Genomic DNA, 17,369 nt, shown 5'->3' on the forward strand with positions numbered 1-17,369 from the left:
TGGGACGTCTCCTTGATATCAAATTACTGGTTTTTTTTTTCTAGCTGTTTTACGTCGCGCCGACACAGATAGGTCTTATGGCGACGATGGGACAGGGAAGGGCTGGGAGTGGGAAGAAAGCGGCCGTGGCCTTAATTAACACTAGAACCGCCGGAGCGGTCAAAATGACCGCTATACTTTTTCTAAGCCTTATTTTGACCACATTTTCTGTCGTATTGCAAAGAGCTTCAGTGACCTTTCCTGATTACCGGTCAGAATCATCTGTATTAAATGTAATTAATTTTGCGTCATTGGTTAGGACGTAAGTAACGAGTATACCTAGAACCGCCGAAGCGGTCAAAATGACCGCTGTATTGATTATCATAATAAAATGTATTAGAACATGTGCTTATTCCTCTCTGTGAGATAACATTTGTTTATAATTATTCTCCCTGCAATAATGTAAGCATAACTATGAAACTCTGATAGTATATCTACGGCCATTGTTCATTCTCTTCTTTATTCATTTTTCTAAAGGCGGCTAATGGGTCACTGTCCTCTGAGAGTAGCGAACATTCTTCCGCTGACACGATTCCCTAATGATATACGTTATTTTGATGTCAACATTACAATCTTGGTACTGAAATTCAGCAATTAGACTGTAATTATGCCTGGTGTAGGCCGAGAACTGAAAGTTTCCGATTGTTCTATTACAGCAGTAGAAAATGCGATAGGAAAAGCTGGATGAAAGAAGGGACGCATCAACACAAGCCTCCCAGGACCAAGTAATATGTTACTAGGTACAGATGACTTCATGGAGTGGCCTGTATGAGAGTTTGTGAAGACTACACCTGGAAGGATGGCTTGTCACAACATCTTGAAAGAAAATCCAGGACCTACTCCATATTCAAAGCAGTATGTTTCTGACGACAGTGTAGCGTGTGCATGTCGTCTTTTTATTGATGAATCTATATTGAAACACATCAAACACTCTACGGAAACTGAAGCAAAACGCGTATTAGGAGATAAATTGTGGAGTGTAAGTTTAGAAAACTGTAGGCATTCATTGGCTTAGTGTATGCTCGTGGTGTACTTGGAGCCAGTAGCACTATACCTAATGAACTCTGGTCTGAAAAGTGGGGACCACCATTCTTCAGAGAAACAATGGGGAGGAATTTTTGTCGAGAAATCCAAAGATTTTAGCGTTTGGACGTCATAATTACAAGATTAGAACATTTGAAAACTGATAAATTTGCGTTAGTATCAAAAGTATGGAACAAATTCATCGAAAATTGTCAATTGTCTTATATTCCAGGTGAAAATCTGCCTGCTGATGAGCAGCTTTTTCCAAGAAAAACAAGGTGTCCATTCTTACAGTACATGCCCAACAAACCAGATAAAACTGGAATTACATTTTGGCTTCTTGTGGATGTTGACTCAAAGTTTCCGTGCAGTGGGTTTCCTTACCTAGGAAAAGACGATTTCAGACCACGTGACGAGGCTCTACCCGGAAGTGTAGTAATGAAGTTGGTGGAGCCGTTTCAAAAGAAGGGGCGACAAGTGACTACAGATAACTTTCTTTGCAACAGTGAAACTTGGTGAGAAGTTGAAAAGTAATGGTTCGAATATTGTTGGAACCATTAGACGATCAAGGAGAAAAATTCCTAAAGCTCTGAAGGCTATGAAAGCTAGTCTTTACGACTCAACTCTCGTGAAACATTCCAATGACACACTTACTGTTTATCAAGGAAAACAAAACAAGAACGTCCTTCTATACAGTACTTGGCACTCAGAAGTTGAACTTCAAGCTAATCCCAAAAGGATTCCCGCAACAGAATACTTCTACTACGGTAGATCAAATGGGAAGAAAATATACTATTCGATCCGTTACACGAAGATGACCTGTTCATGTATTTCATAATATTCTTGACTTGGCAGCTATCAACTCCTGGATGTCTGGCTCCATGGCAAAAAGGTTAGCATGTTGGCCTTTGGTCACAGGGGTCCCGGGTTCGATTTCCGGCTGGGTCGGGAATTTTAACCGAAATTGCTTAATTCCCCTGGCACGGGGACTGGGTATACGTGTCGTCTTCATCATGTGTCCTCGGTCACATTCCGGCACTAAAAGCCATACGCCATTTCATTTCAACTCCTAGATCATTTTCAAACACTGACAGGGAAGAAGATCAGTCGCCGAAATTACATCCTGAAACTAGCAGTGGAGCTTCGTGTGGGGTACATAAGATCGAAACCTAAGTCTGTGGATACAGAACCCGAATTTAGGAAGCCTGTGGAAGGATATTTACAGAATAGGCAATGCCAAATGAGGAAATGCAGGAATAAGACAAGTTTTAGCTGCAGAAAGTGCAAACAGCGAGTATGTGGTTCTTGCTCAAAGTACATAACTAAGGTATGTAGTTCCTGCTTCAAAAGACGCAGGATTGCATCAGCGTGTGCAAATACACTGGAGGATAAGAAGGAGACAAATATGTTGTGGTACGTGGATTTGGCAAACAAGTTTCAGGTCATAAATTGCACTAATTGGAATGTTACAGTAATTCTATTTTCTGATAATAAGTAATAACTATTTTTACCGTTTATACTAGAAGAATTTGAAGTAAAAACAATGTTTCTTTTTAGATAAGTGTGTTTTATAGAAACGTTTTTGTGTTTGTAATAAATTAGGAAAATACTACATTTGCAAAACTATTGAATATTTTGAATCTTTTCCGTGTTAGATCCCATAAATAATGTTTTATAAACTTAGTAATACATATTTGAAACGATGATAATGAGTTACTATATGTATTGAGCATAAAAATAATAATTAGAATACAGCGGTCAAAATGACCGCATTGGCGGTTCTAGGTATACAGTATGCTCCGGCGGTCCTAGTGTTAAGGTACAGCCCCAGCATTTGCCTGGTGTGAAAATGGGAAACCACGGAAAACCATTTTCAGGGCTGCCGACAGTGGGGTTCGAACCTACTATCTCCCGAATACTGGATACTGGCCGCATTTAAGCGACTGCAGCTATCGAGCTCGGTCAGATTACTGTTGGTGTCTAGTGCGAGATAACACTACTGAGGAACAGAAACGCAAATCAACGCAGCATTCTTTCACATCAAAGTGCAGCAAACGATAGTGTTCTTGTAGTGAGATTCATACATTCTAGCAATGAGCATGTTACTTTTTTGTATATTCGTTGAAATTTCATCATATCCCATTAAAATTAAATATATTTTCTATTTTGGTGTTTTCTATCAAAATTACAACAATATGTCAATTTTGGATTTCAAATAGCATAAAAACTGTACGTGATAGGCAAAAACGGTTTACATATTTGAAATCAGTACACCTATTTCTTTTTTTTTTTTTTTTTTTTTTTTCAGGCAAGTGTTATTTAAATCAGTCACACCTACATTGCTCTGAGTACTTTTCTGGTTACAAAACAATAAACATGGCCAACAGAACAGTTTATTTAAATGTCTATACCCACTTACCCATGGTATTTCTGTAAACTTAGACATACAGAAATTAAGTTTCACTGTTTTGCCGCCAATTTTACAAAACTGAATTTAGTTGGGTAATGATGGTGAAGGCCACCCTTTAGAAATTAGTTCCTTCTTTCCTTGAAAGCTTAACGAGCTGAACTGTTTTTTCATTAGTCCTTCGATTACACAATCATAAGGTTCACTTACTGGATTTTCACATTTTGATGTACTCGCATTACAAGACATTTTACAACGGACTGATTCAGTATGGTTTCTGATGCTCAGTGTACAGACAGCTCAATATGGCCACTTCGTACTACTCGCTATGTTGAGGTCTAGAAAAACCTGCTGTCGGACAAACGACCGAGTCCTCACTGCCCGATGTCTTAAGTACAATTCCCCTCTAAACTCCGCCTCCATCCCACTGCGCTGACGTCGCTTATACTCATGTGTATTAAAGGACAGTTTAAGATGAAGACGTCCTCAAGCCCAATACCAACCTGCTCAGAATAAAACACTTTCCCATAGGGCCTTTCAAATAACGCTCTTAATTGTGATCTGTGATTTGTCATTTAGTTTTAAATTATGGCAATGAATGTTAATAACAGTTTATACAGATAAAATGTGGAGTGTAGGATGAGCCTCACATCCTATATGGAATAATCGCCACTGGGCCACATACAACTGTAATTACTGCTCCTTGGAGTGTCAAATGTAGAGAGTACTGAGAGTACTGAGCATCAAAAACCGTACTTGTTGCAGCCACCATCATGTCAAGACTGTGTTCAGAGTGTTTCCACTCCAATGAAGACTTAGAAATAGCAACCCAGGTGTTTAATTTTATGTGATGATCTTCAGACCGAATAGATCAACAATGGACTTTATATTTACAGTGCGAACGATAATGGAAAAACATCTGGAAAGGAACAAGGAAATCATCTTCGTATTTTTGGATTTGGAAAAAGCTTATGATACAGTTAAGAGAAAATGTGTGGGGAATACCTACTGAAAAGGAATGTGCCAAAATCATTAAATAACAAGATAAAAATGTTGTATTATGAGAGTAAAAACAGTGTACAAGTGGGGAGTGGTGATTCTGAAACATTTTATACAAAAAAGGTCTCAAGCAAGGAAGTGCACTGTCGCCATTATTGATCATTATACTGATGGATGAAATTATAAAACGTGTAAAACTGAGTATCAGTAGTGATGAAGTGAATGCTTTGGTATTAGCAGATGATGTGGTGATTTGGGGAAAGGGAAGGGAAGTACAAAGGAGACTGGACATTTGGGATGAAAATCTGAAGGAGCTTGGAATGGTAATTAGTAAAAAGAAAACTGTAGTCATGCACTGTAGGAAAGAGAGAAAGAGAAGCCAAATGAACATAGACGGAGAACGGTTAGTGAATTTAGAACAGTTTACATATCTGGGGAGCATTATTAATGGAAGTAATGAAATCAATCCTGAAATTAATAACAGACTAAGTAAAGGTACAACATTTTATCATCAAGTCAGAGAGCTTTCATGGGATGACAAAGTACCCAAGAGAACAAAATTAACATTATATAAACAGAGATTGAAATGGGATGCCCCTCAAGATGACTATCTCTGCCTTTTTTTTTTTTTTACGTGTGAATCAGTCCAAATCAGTTTTTTTTTTTTCTTTCTAAAGAGTTTGAAATAGTTCAACCTCTTTCTGATTGAAAGCATATAGACTTAAATTTCTGCTGTATTCTAATGGATGTATGTATCATTACGCAACATTTCCTTATGTAGACTGATAGTATAAATCACCATCTTTTCAATAATGTGCATGTTGACATCATCTGGTGATGATTCCCATAATTCCTTCAACGCCTTCAAATCTCTTATGAGTCATAATTACACGACTCGCTGTTGCTTTGAAATACAATATTATGTAATGCAGAAGCTCGGACCAACTCTTCGTCCCTGGGCTACTTGGCTAAGCTCGGCTCGGATTTGGAGCACTACGGAGCAAGTGAGGAAGAGGGAGACAGAGGGAGCGAGTGAGACAGGCGTGGGGAAAAAGAGAGATAGCACTATTGCTCCAAATCGAGGAGTGGGGGTCTGCACTCTGGGCAACCAAGCAAAGTCATCTTTTGCACCATGCACGGTGCATGCACCAGGCGCATGCACCCTGAGAGGCCCTGCTTTAAAACATGCGCAGTACACTGAAACTGCCGAGCAGTGTGTGTGGCTGCTGGAAAGTATGATATTTCAGAGCAGGGAATGATGTCAGCAACTGTATTAGAACAACGTTCGGTCTGCATTTTGTTTTCATGACCAAGTGATTTATTTTGTAATTAGATTTAGAACTAGTTTACCTTCATTTTCATTGATTTTAAACATTTTTAAGTATTGGGTTTTCCTTATTATGTTCATTTCCTGAATTTATTTTATTGATACACCCTAGGGAGAAAATCTTTGGATGCCTGACAATTTTTCGAACCTGCTTAGTGAAGGAAATTTGCAAAATATAAATTTTTGCCATAAAACACATGACGAAAGTGATGGCACACAAAATTTTATGGATCACATAAAATGGGCCATAAATAAACAGCTTAATGAAATGGCAGGCAGGAAGAATACAGCTTCTGTATTCAGCCAAAACAGAGAAGAAAGGACAAACTTACAGAATTCTCTGATCATGTTCACTGGTATAGCACTGATATGCAGCCCATGAGCATTGTTGAAGACAAGAGGTTTTTAAAAAGGTGTACAGTTGAAACTCGTTAAGATGTTCCTCTCTAGTGCGTTTCCCTGGTTATCTCGCCATTATTCCAAAGTCCCAGGCCATGTCCTATTAAATACATGCTAAAGAAACCTGGATCGCACATTTTTGTCACTCTTTAGTACGTTCGTAACTCCCACCATAAGAACTTTAAATTAATGTTCCTGGCCACGCTGCATGCACGACGGGCCACGAAAGCGACAACTGACCTGGGTAAGGAATTCATAGAGAGCTTAATTTCACAGCCCCGGAGCTCGGTTGCATGTCGGCCTATAGCTGCAGGGAACGTCAGTCCCAAGACAGTCTTTGCTATGGTTGTTTGGATCGCGCAACAGTAGCTCGTCTGACGTGTTGGGGCTTAATTTTACATTTCGGAGTGAATTGTCTTCTGGTGATCATGTACATAACTTAGCCCTACTGTACTTATGCACAGTAGTTTGAAGGACATTAATTTATGGAGAAAAAGAAAGCTAGACTGTTTACAAATAATGATAGTTTATCAAGAGAGTTAATGCTAATCCACACACGAAATGTGTGCAAATCACCCCAATGTTGGACATTCCTATGAAGACTTAATAGTAAGCAACGTGTATAGTTCAGGTTTCTAAGAATGTTTTTCCTTTATGTTTTACTATGTTGGTATTCTTAAAATGCATTATTTCTTTACTTATTTCATTAATTATAATTGCAAAGACTTGCTTCTTTGTTTTCATCATAATTACTTCTTCATTCGAACCTAAACTTAAATTTAACAGCAAAATTGTTCTTCATTTTTTAGCACATTGCCTCTTTATTACTTTTTTCTGGTCCCCACGAAAGCGTCCTAAACAGTTTTGGCTGTATACTATTTAAATCCATGTTCCAAGATTCCATGTCACTTTCAAACAGCAATCTCTTGATTACTCATGTACAGGTTATTCTATTGATTTGTGCAAGCTATATTAAAGCAATCCTCAAACACTTACTAACTGCACCTTTCAAAATACTGTATTATAAGGAAAAACTAAGTACTGGAAGTAAAGAAGGTATTTTGACAAATACAGTCTCAACAACACCAAATGATGTACCAGTACCTGTCACCATATTGTATGCTTTTATACATAAATAATTAATCAGTGCTCCTTTCTCCAATTAATCACGCTACTGGCAAACGTATTATAGGAAATACTGAATTTCTATGAATCCAAGACGACTGTTTTTCTCAGCATTTCACATGAAAAATCAAGGGCCGTCTTGCATTCACAACGTAATAGCAATGAACACCGCTGGCTGCTTCCCATCACCCCCTGCGCATGCACACAAAACTCGAACTTTAACCGAAACAGACTTTCAACGTATTAGGTCGTGTTACGTACATGTAGCACGTGTTGAAGAGATGTTAAGTACAGAACAAAAATGGCCAGCCGGACACCAGTGGGATCCGAACCCACAACCTCCCGATTTTGCGTCGGTTGCTCTTGTACTTAACATCTCTTCAACACGTGCTACATGTACGTAACACGACCTAATACGTTGAAAGTCTGTTTCGATTACAATACGGTCGTGAAAATTCAATATTCATCGAACTTTAACGTCCACATCATTATTATACATCGCAAGTCGCGGCTATAAATTGTACAGTGCCTCTGCTTAACATCACTGGTTCTCGGAAAATAGGGAAGAGAGAATGATATTCTACTAGCCTCGACAAAAATGTTTCTCATTTCCACAAAATGGCATCAAAACATTAGGCCTACTCTCTTGAGCTAATTGCAATATCAACCATAATATACCTCCAAGCCCCAGCTGCATAAGAAATGTCATCTGAATTGGAACAGCAAGGATGTTACCCTGCCAATTGTTAGAAAGACATCTACTGTACGTGACACTTGGTAAAAGTAACCATTTTACAGACAGAAATATTTTAATGATGGATTGTTGTATTGTACAGACAATGAAACAGGTTTCGCTAGCAAATTTTCAACGGGTTCTTGTCGATATTACGATGCCAATTTTTAATTAATGGTTATTAAACATGCAGAAATGAAGAATAATTGTGCAGCCACAAGAAAATACGGCATAACTAAAGCGTTGGCGTGCAGACAAAGGTAGTCTAAAAATGCATTTTGTACAAGAAAGGCATCCAGTGGCCCACAACTAGGACACTTGAAAGAACTTGAACATGAAATTGTGAGGTATGTACGCGAAAAACACAAGATCGGCATGGCCGTAATACGAGATGCGACACAAATGTGGGTTCACAAAGAGAAATTCCTTGAACTTTTAATGGCAGTATCAGATATCTCTAATGAAAATGATTAGGGAAGTAGCTAGGATTTACATGGTACTTGTGTGTGTTCATTTCATTTTAAAAATAAAATCTGAAATCTGTTATAAATAAAATTATGATTTCACAAAGCACTTTTTAACCCTTTCGCAATCTGCGCGCCGATCTATCGGTGCGAGAGGTTATGGCGAGAAAGCTCATGGCACCGATACATCGGCTTTGTCCTGTTTACGGATTTTGGTCATTTGCACGGCTGTTAAATCATAACAGTTGATCGTGACGCTACCTTAAAGCATTGAATTTGCGTTTTACTCAACAGATATATCCACCAGCCCTACAAAATATTTTTATTTTCGACAAATGAAATCTGTTGACCGTGAATGATTATGTTGTGGTTATTTGAAGTTGTTATTACGTGGATCTGTTTTGGTTGGCTTATGAATACAACAATTTGATCTTGCTATGAGTTTAGTTTAGAGTTTATTTCGGTTTTTTTGGTATAACGTGTTCGATGTACTTCGTAAACTACAATTTTACTCCTTTTCATAACTCCGTTGTTGCACGTGCTCGTCTTGCATTCGAGGTAACATACCATTTAAAACATTTAATGTACTGTTCACAGATGTTATGTGAAGTACATGCCACTGAATTCGATCAGAGAATTATCGGAGATCTCCAGAGGTTTGGCAGAAATAACTGCTCTTCTCCACTCCTATCATTCCCAGCAAGGCTCTAAAAATGGGTTTTGTAACATAACTGTAGTTTAAGACATCATGGGGGCTCCTTTAAATGCATTTCAAGAGAGATCTGGAGCACAGACTTTGTATAAAACGATATAACATTACTTGTCCAAGACGACTCTTTAGATGAAAATTGCAAGTTATAGGGTTGGTCCTCGTCCTCATTTTAATTGTTGCAATCGCCTTTAAAACGGCTTGCAATTACTGGACGACATTTTGTATACACTGTATCGAACTAAGTACAGAAATGGCAATGACTTACTTGTTATCTCCGACGTTTTCTCCAATGACGCCTTCATCTATTTCGACTTTCACAGCCACCATCTCCAACGGACTCTGAAATATTAAAATATATTATTATTATTCAGCACAATGAAGGATTAGACAGGGAGGAAGAGGTTTACAACAATGCAAGAGAACAGTAGTTCACAAAGCAAATTACAACAAAGGAGGAGGATATTGTCACAATATGATGACATTATGAGAGCTGTTTCTTTATTAGTGGCAACACTGTTTTACGTACACCAGGAAATGGAACCAGTTAGGGTGATACCCAACCTGCCTCACAGTACAGTCCATCCAATGCTCCTAGCATGCGTTGTTCTGCAAAGAATGGAGTCATCTGTGAGAGAATGGTCGAACCTTTAGTTCCTAAGAAAATCAAAATCTGGTGTCTGATTGAGATGGTGTTTGTTATCTTAATGCACACAGTATCCCAAGGACAGACTGTGAAAGCTCAGGATTATTGTTCATTTTCAAACATCACCTGTGACCAGCATTGTGCAAGAATCTAAGACACTTCCTGCAGATGCCTTCCATCAGGTGGCCAACTTATACACTCAATGGGGCTGGGAAGTGTCCTATCGACCCCCCCATATTTCCCGGTCTTAAACCCCCTAGGATTCTAATTTTATACCGAAGATGAAGAAACAGTTGTTCTCAAAGTTCTGCAGGCAATAGACTGCTGTGTTCGCACCTTTCAGAGCACTGTTACAGGGATACTAGGACTTCTACATCACTAACAACAGGTTCTAAACAATGCTGGGGACTACACGAGGGATTGTAGATATTTGATAGAGGTGGTATCTCTTTTGTACCTGTTGTAATTAATAGTTGTCGTTAATAAAGAAACAGCCCTCGCACATACATTGGGCGAGTTGGTTAAAATCAGATTATGAACAGAAATCTTAAAGAATGTAAATTAATTACACTATTAAAATCAGTTAAGGTTGACAGCACAAATATCCATGCTATTGAAATAAAGCAAGGAGTGAGGCAAGACTGTGTTCTATCTCCACTCCTTTTCAATACAGTAGAACCCCTTTCTAACGTGCCTGCTTTTAAGGAATTTCCGCTTTTAACGAAGATTTTCGTAAGGCCCAGCCAAATTGCCATAAGCGCAATGTTATTTAAACCCCCTTTTAACAAACCCCGACATAAGGAAAGGTCCGTTTATAAGGAATATATTTCACATAAATTACGATCGCACATCCTATTGCAACGAAAATTTGCGATAAGATACCTTATTCTAAACTTGCTTGTAATGTTAATTAACTTCCGTTTTCATGTTATCTCAGTCCAAAGTTAAGGTGTTAAATTAAAGCGTTCCTTTAGCGATGTGTGGAACCATGAAAAAATTGGCGCAGCCTTTGGAAATCACTGTTATTGGCAAGCAGCAGTCACTGTCATGCTAGATGCCGTTTGTAAGTCATGTCCACTGAACTGTAGGCAGCGTTGGAATGACGGATGTATGGAAGCAAAGTGCGACTTCTGGCAAGACTAGCTGTACGGCCTAGAGGCATCACTGACGTATGCATATGTGCCGCAAGACACAAGTAACTTCACGAAATATAAACATTTAGGTGGAAGGTCTCTTGCAAATTTCACGTGATGTACAGTGAGACATATTTCAGAAGATTAAAAGCAATTAGAAACTGAAAAGGCTATCGATATTGAACAAAATGAAAATGTATTCTAGAAAAAATTATGCAATAAGTAGAAAGTCATGCCTTCCATGCCTTATGCAGCCTGAACCGACATCAGTAGACCCCAAGTGTAAGCATACAAAATGTAGAGCTCCTCAAGCTCTACAAAAAAGTCTGTGAGGGCATATACTTACTTCTAACCATCTGACCTTTAGAGCAATTTTAGTTCATAGTTGGTGGTAAAAAAAAAAAAAAACTTTTCAAACAAACAAACAAACAAAATAAATAAAATAAAATAAAATAAAATAAATAAATAAATAGATTTTTGCCCAAATTACATCCAACTAAAGTGCCTAACCTCCTCTAGGACTCATAAGGATTAAAATAATCTTTCAAGTACATAATTTGCAATAATGGTTCAGGAGTTATGACCATTTTAGTCGGGGTGGATCGCTAGTTAACCTTAAAACATCCATAAAAATTATTTATTTCATATCGTACATCAAACCTGCAACATTTCTACTGTCATATTTTTCAGCATCCACAATAACAGCAGTCAATAATAGTAATAATATATTTAAAAATGTATGAAAAATCCCACAATGAAATTAAATATCCTATGTCCAGTCATTATCTGAAAAAGGAAAATCTTCACTAACGATAGTTAAATAGTTATGTCTCCAGCGAGGTCAGCTGCCTTAACCTATAGCCGCAGTGCTGTTACACAGGCTAGGCATTTCTCTCTCGCAGCACCAATCTCTGCTTAGGAATCACGCGGAGCGTGCAGACTGAAGAACATCTGCAGCTTCAATCACTGTTTTGTTCCTGTGTTGAAAGTTGTGCTACGAGTTACATTTGTGTCTGCGATATGGGTTGTACTGTGAGTTACGGCAGACTACGTTCATTATGGCTGCTAAACGTAACAAGCTGACTCTTCATCAAAAGATCGATATCATTAGTGATGTTGAAAGGGATAGCCAAGTACCTTTGTCACAGATGGCAAAAAAATATGGATTGGCACCCTCTAAGCTGTTTGGCATCATGAAGCAGAAGGAAACAATTATGACCACGGAAGTGGAGTGCGGTTCTGGGGAAAAAATACGGAAGAATGTTAGTTCTTCGCCATACGAAGAACTTGAAAACATCTTAATGAAATGGTTTGTGGGAAAAAGGAGTGAGAACGCTCCAATTAACAGGAACATACTTAAACAAAAAGCTCGAGAAGTCGCACTTAAGCTGGGTTTGATCGATTTCCATGCTTCTAATGGCTGGTTTGATCATTTTAAAAAAGGGCACAATCATTCGTTCCAAAACATGTGCGGCGAGAGTGGGGAAGTTACCGACGATACAGTTGTGTACTGGAAAAGGATTACGTTACCTCGACTTCTTGAAGGATATGATGCTAAGGATAATTTTAACGCCGATGAAACTGGAGTGTTTTACAATTTGCTCCCATCCAAGACTATGTTGTTCACAGAGAAAAATGCCGTGGAGGCAAAGAAAAGTAAAGAAAGACTGACAGCGTTGTTATGTGTTAACAGCGACAGGAGTGAAAAATTACCCGCACTAATAATTGGAAAATTTAAGAATTCAGAATGCTTCAAGAACACCTGTACACTCCCATGTAAATATGTGGATGACATCTGAGATATTTCTAAAATTTTCACGAAGCTTGGATGCTAATATGGGATCAGCAGGAAGGAAGATAGTGCTGGTGATAGATGTCCAGCTCATCCTTCAGGTACATCTTTCCTGTGGAATATCAAAGTGGTTTTCTTTCCTCCTAACTGCACTAGTCACCTGCAGCCTTTGGCCCTTGGCATTATTCATTCTGAGAAAGTGAAGTACAGGAAGGGCCTGGTTCAAAGAGCTATTTCTTTCTTTGAAAAAAATTGAATATACTCCAAGGAGTGCATATGTTGGTGGCAGCATGGCAACTAGTCACAACAGACACTATTCAAAACTGCTTTGGCCATGCAAGTTTTGGTGCCATTTCAGAAGTTTTAATGAAGATGACACTACTGATGACATTGCGGGGTTGTGTCAAAGGACTTGAGTGCCACAACATTAGAAGAATTTGTTACTTGTGGTGATAATGATGGATATCCTAACCTCAGCACCACAGACGGATGTTGTAGACCTTTGTGATGATGCAAAGACATGTGAGACAGGAAGCAAACTACTGCACTGGACTACAATTTAAAACTGCAAGTCAGTAATACCTATTTCTCTTTTTCTTGCTGCAGGTTGTGGTCCCAATGGTCCACTAAGGAATTTGGTACATCTGCTGTTTTGTAATTCATCATCACCACCATCTGCAGTTTCCAGCTGTTGGCCGGGTCTGCTTCTGTTTTGTAATTATTTTCTTTTATTCTTGTGTTAGTTTGAGCTTTTAGTATTAATATGATCATTTATTATTTCGTGACATTACACTAGTTGAAGACAAAAATGTATTATTACTTCTTGTGATGTATAGCCTATTTTCGTTGAACCTCCTTTTAAGGAAAATCCCTTTTTAAGGAACAAATATCAAATCCCGCTGAGATTTGTTAAAAGGGGGTTCTACTGTATTTTCTATGAAAGGGTATTTTCTGAAGCACTGGAAGGAAAACAGGAGGGCATCATTGCTAATGGGATCACAATAAATAATCTGCAATATGCAGATGATACTGTTCTGCTTGCAACAAGTGTTCAAGATCTGCAGACATTATTAAACTGTGTGGTCAAACACAGTGCTGCAGCAGGTCTGTGTTTAAACACGAAAAAGACCGAAGTAACGGTCATGAGCAAATACATCGTTCAACCTGTTAATCTGAGTAGCTGGCACATCACTGCAGCAAGTTCACCTCTTTAAGTAGCCTATCTTGACAGCGTACTTGATAACAGCTGGAACAATGCTGTTGAAATTAGGTCATGGACTGAACAGGCGAGGACTACATTCAAAAGAATGAGCAAACTTATCTGTAACAGGGACTTTAAGATCAATCTCCGTTTCCATTTACTTCAGTGTTACATATTTTCTCTCTTATTTTATGCTGCCAAGACTTGGACCTTTTGAGACGTGGTGATACAGACGCCTGCTCAGAATCTCATGGGTTGACAGAGTAAATAACACTGAAATACTCCAACGCCTGAACAACAAGCTAAAGGTCATGCACAACATCAAAAAGAAGTAACATGAGTACATTGGCCATATCATTCGAAATGATTAATACAGACTTCTTCAGCTTATCTTAGAAGATAAAATTGAAGGAAGGAGAAGTAGAGGAAGGAAAAGAATATCTTGGCTATGGAATCTATGAGAATGGTATGGACTCAGTACCCCCACTCTTTCCCGAGTTGCTGAGAACAAGAACCAGATCGCCCTGACGATAGCCGACATCCAATAAGGATATGATACAAGAAGAAGATTAAAATCAAGAGACTTTCACCGGATGTATTATTTGAGTTATCACTTAATTACAAGGACATATTTCATCTCTTCGTTTTGAGACATCTTCAGCTTGGAAGACGACACCACATTCCCCCTCCCACTTCCACCGCAGCTCCTGTACCTGTCCCCAATCAGGTGCCTGACGCTAGCAGTCAGTCATCAATAACACAATGCTAGAACAACTGTCAATAATTACAAGTAGAGGCCAGATCCTGTGGCCAACCAAACTCAGCGAGCTTTCATGTACCTTTGGCAGGACACCCAACAGTAACCCATGTCTAAGGGTTTAGGTCAATACGCTTTTGTTTTCGAAAAAAAAAAAAAAACTAGGTCAAATGTCATGATGCAGGATCAGCTTCAGTCAAAGTAGAGGTGACAGAACACTAAAAACCGAGCTCGATAGCTGCAGTCGCGTAAGTGCGGCCAGTATCTAGTATTTGGGAGATAGTGGGTTTGAACCCCACTGTCGGCAGCCCTGAAGATGGTTTTCCGTGGTTTCCCATTTTCGCATCAGGTAAATGCTGGGGCTGTTCCTTAATTAAGGCCACGGCCGCTTCCTTCCCAGTCCTAGCCCTTTCCTGTCCCATCGTCGCCATAAGACATATCTGTGTCGGTGCGATGTAAAGTCAATAGAAAGAAAAAAAAAAAACAAAGAAAAAAAGAACACTAAAAGGTGAACAAATTTTACTTAAACATGTCAGGTCCGCAACCTAATAATTTCCGTAAAATTGATGAATCCCCGATTCCAATGCAATGCATATATACTTGGAGAGTTACATCACAGTCAACTGGAGTGGTGGCATAGTGGTTACCGTGCTTGAACCTCAAAGACACGAGTTGAGTCACATTGCAGCTATATTTCTTGAACAAAATAAATCAATATTTGAAGGAACGTGAAGGAAAAGAAAAAAAAAAAAAAAGGGAAAAGATATTATGCAAACTGCAGTATACTTTATTTTCTGCCTTTAATTAAATTTAAGCATAAAGGTTCTCACAGTTACTGCTGGATCTATATATATATTAATATAGTCTGATTTAACCCCTCAGCGTCGCAGCCATTTAAATAGCTTCCTACCCCGCGGCCGGATGAGATTTCAACTACGCGCGACTGCAATACATCGATTCACTTAAAGCGTTACTACAAGTATAAGAGTAGCCCGATTTTCGCGAAATTTGGAATACCTTATGACAGAACTATGTACATGCAGATAATTACATAATTGTTTCACATTTCCTTAGTAAGTTAGTTCCGTGTGATAGAGTTCGAACACTCTTTGAGACAGGGACTCAAGTCACACTCCTGGAAGCAGTACACTGACGTCTTCTTTTCGCCGTGTTTTGAACACAGGATACAATGTCTCTGAGGTTTGGATTTCCAACTCTTGGGTGCTAATTTCCTGATAAAATGTCTTTCCTGCAACCTTGGAACTGTATTATCTGATGCGCGCCGGCCTTGAATATTTCGTTCCCCTCCCGAGCGAGCGTATTTTGTAAACAAACCTTTCACCAGCTGAACCCGATAAGGTAATTGCTCAATATTTGTCTCTGTGACCTGTGTGAGTATTATTAGAGAATTTAGCAATCAGAATTCACCGTTAAAAACTTCTCTTTGACCTGTATAATTATGTAGTCTCTTACACGAAATTTCCAAGTACTGTTTCCTCCTCATCGTCACTCTCATCATTTACCACTGCTACATCATCTATTTCATTATCACTGCTGCTTATACTGTCACTACTACTTCCGACTAAACCTTCATCTGAATTATACAATATTTCAAGCACGTTACTGTCAGTCATACCACGGCTGAGCGCGGCGTGTCACACGGACTGATGAAGCTGTAGCGAGACCGAAAGCAACAGGACGAAACTGAATGAGGGGAATAACATTTATGACGAAACAAACCAACTCGATACATATTTCAGATAAAAGGTCGAGACATTTTCTTTCAAGCGAGATATATACCATGAACAACTGGTTCTCGTATCGTATGACAGAAAGCAGCACTAACTGATGCCTACACAGAGCGCTCGTGGAGAGTTACGAAAATATTACAAGCTGAGAAATAAAGACAAATATAATAAATAAACCGCACTCCCAATGTACAAATAGAGCAAAGAACATCACACGAAAAGACAAACTTCTCAGATCATCTTTTCTTTATTTTATTCTGTGGGAAAGAATTAAACAAACAGACTTTTAAAAAAGCAAGAGATTAGTGCTCAGACTTATTTGACAAATAATTATCCTTGCAAAAACAACTACATCATAACAATTTTTCAATTCTTATTTACAACGCTGATAAACCTAAAAATGTCTTCTTGGAAACACAACAATTTGCATATCAATAACTCCAAAACTCTTCGCGCTATAGCCGTAAATGTGAAACCATGTATGGGTCTATACCACGTATAGAGGTCGGCGGCTACGGAAGAAAAGAGGGTCTATACCACATATAGAGGTCGGCGGCTACGGAAGAAAAGAGGGTCTATACCACGTATAGAGGTCGGCGCTGAGGGGTTAAAAGAGAAATACGACAGGCGCTTCATACAATTTAATAATTTGAAAACAGAACGTCTATATCTTTATCAGATCAGAAGATATTTGAGGTGCACAACTTAGCTGAATCACTCTGTATAGTTACTCATTTGTCCTGAATTAGTAAATTAATTATTCCAATTCTGTTAATTATTTTGTTGTATTTAAGCCAAGGACAGTATACTTGGGTAAGAATAAACATTACAATTTCATCATTAAATTCTTTCCCATATAAGTAGTTA

General features: G+C 38.6%; 1 protein-coding gene across 1 annotated transcript in view; it reads right to left on the minus strand.

The window, feature by feature from the left end:
• Positions 1 to 17,369, minus strand: part of LOC136882268 (uncharacterized) — a 46,663-nt gene that overhangs the window by 29,241 nt on the left and 53 nt on the right. Inside the window, exon 2 of the mRNA XM_068229515.1 lies at positions 9,494 to 9,567. Coding sequence (XP_068085616.1) covers positions 9,494 to 9,555 — 62 coding nt within the window. The 5' untranslated portion in view covers positions 9,556 to 9,567. The remainder of the gene's footprint in view (positions 1 to 9,493; positions 9,568 to 17,369) is intronic.

The sequence above is a fragment of the Anabrus simplex genome, chromosome 10 (assembly GCF_040414725.1).
Source record: "Anabrus simplex isolate iqAnaSimp1 chromosome 10, ASM4041472v1, whole genome shotgun sequence".
NCBI classification, from domain to species: Eukaryota; Metazoa; Arthropoda; class Insecta; order Orthoptera; family Tettigoniidae; genus Anabrus; species Anabrus simplex.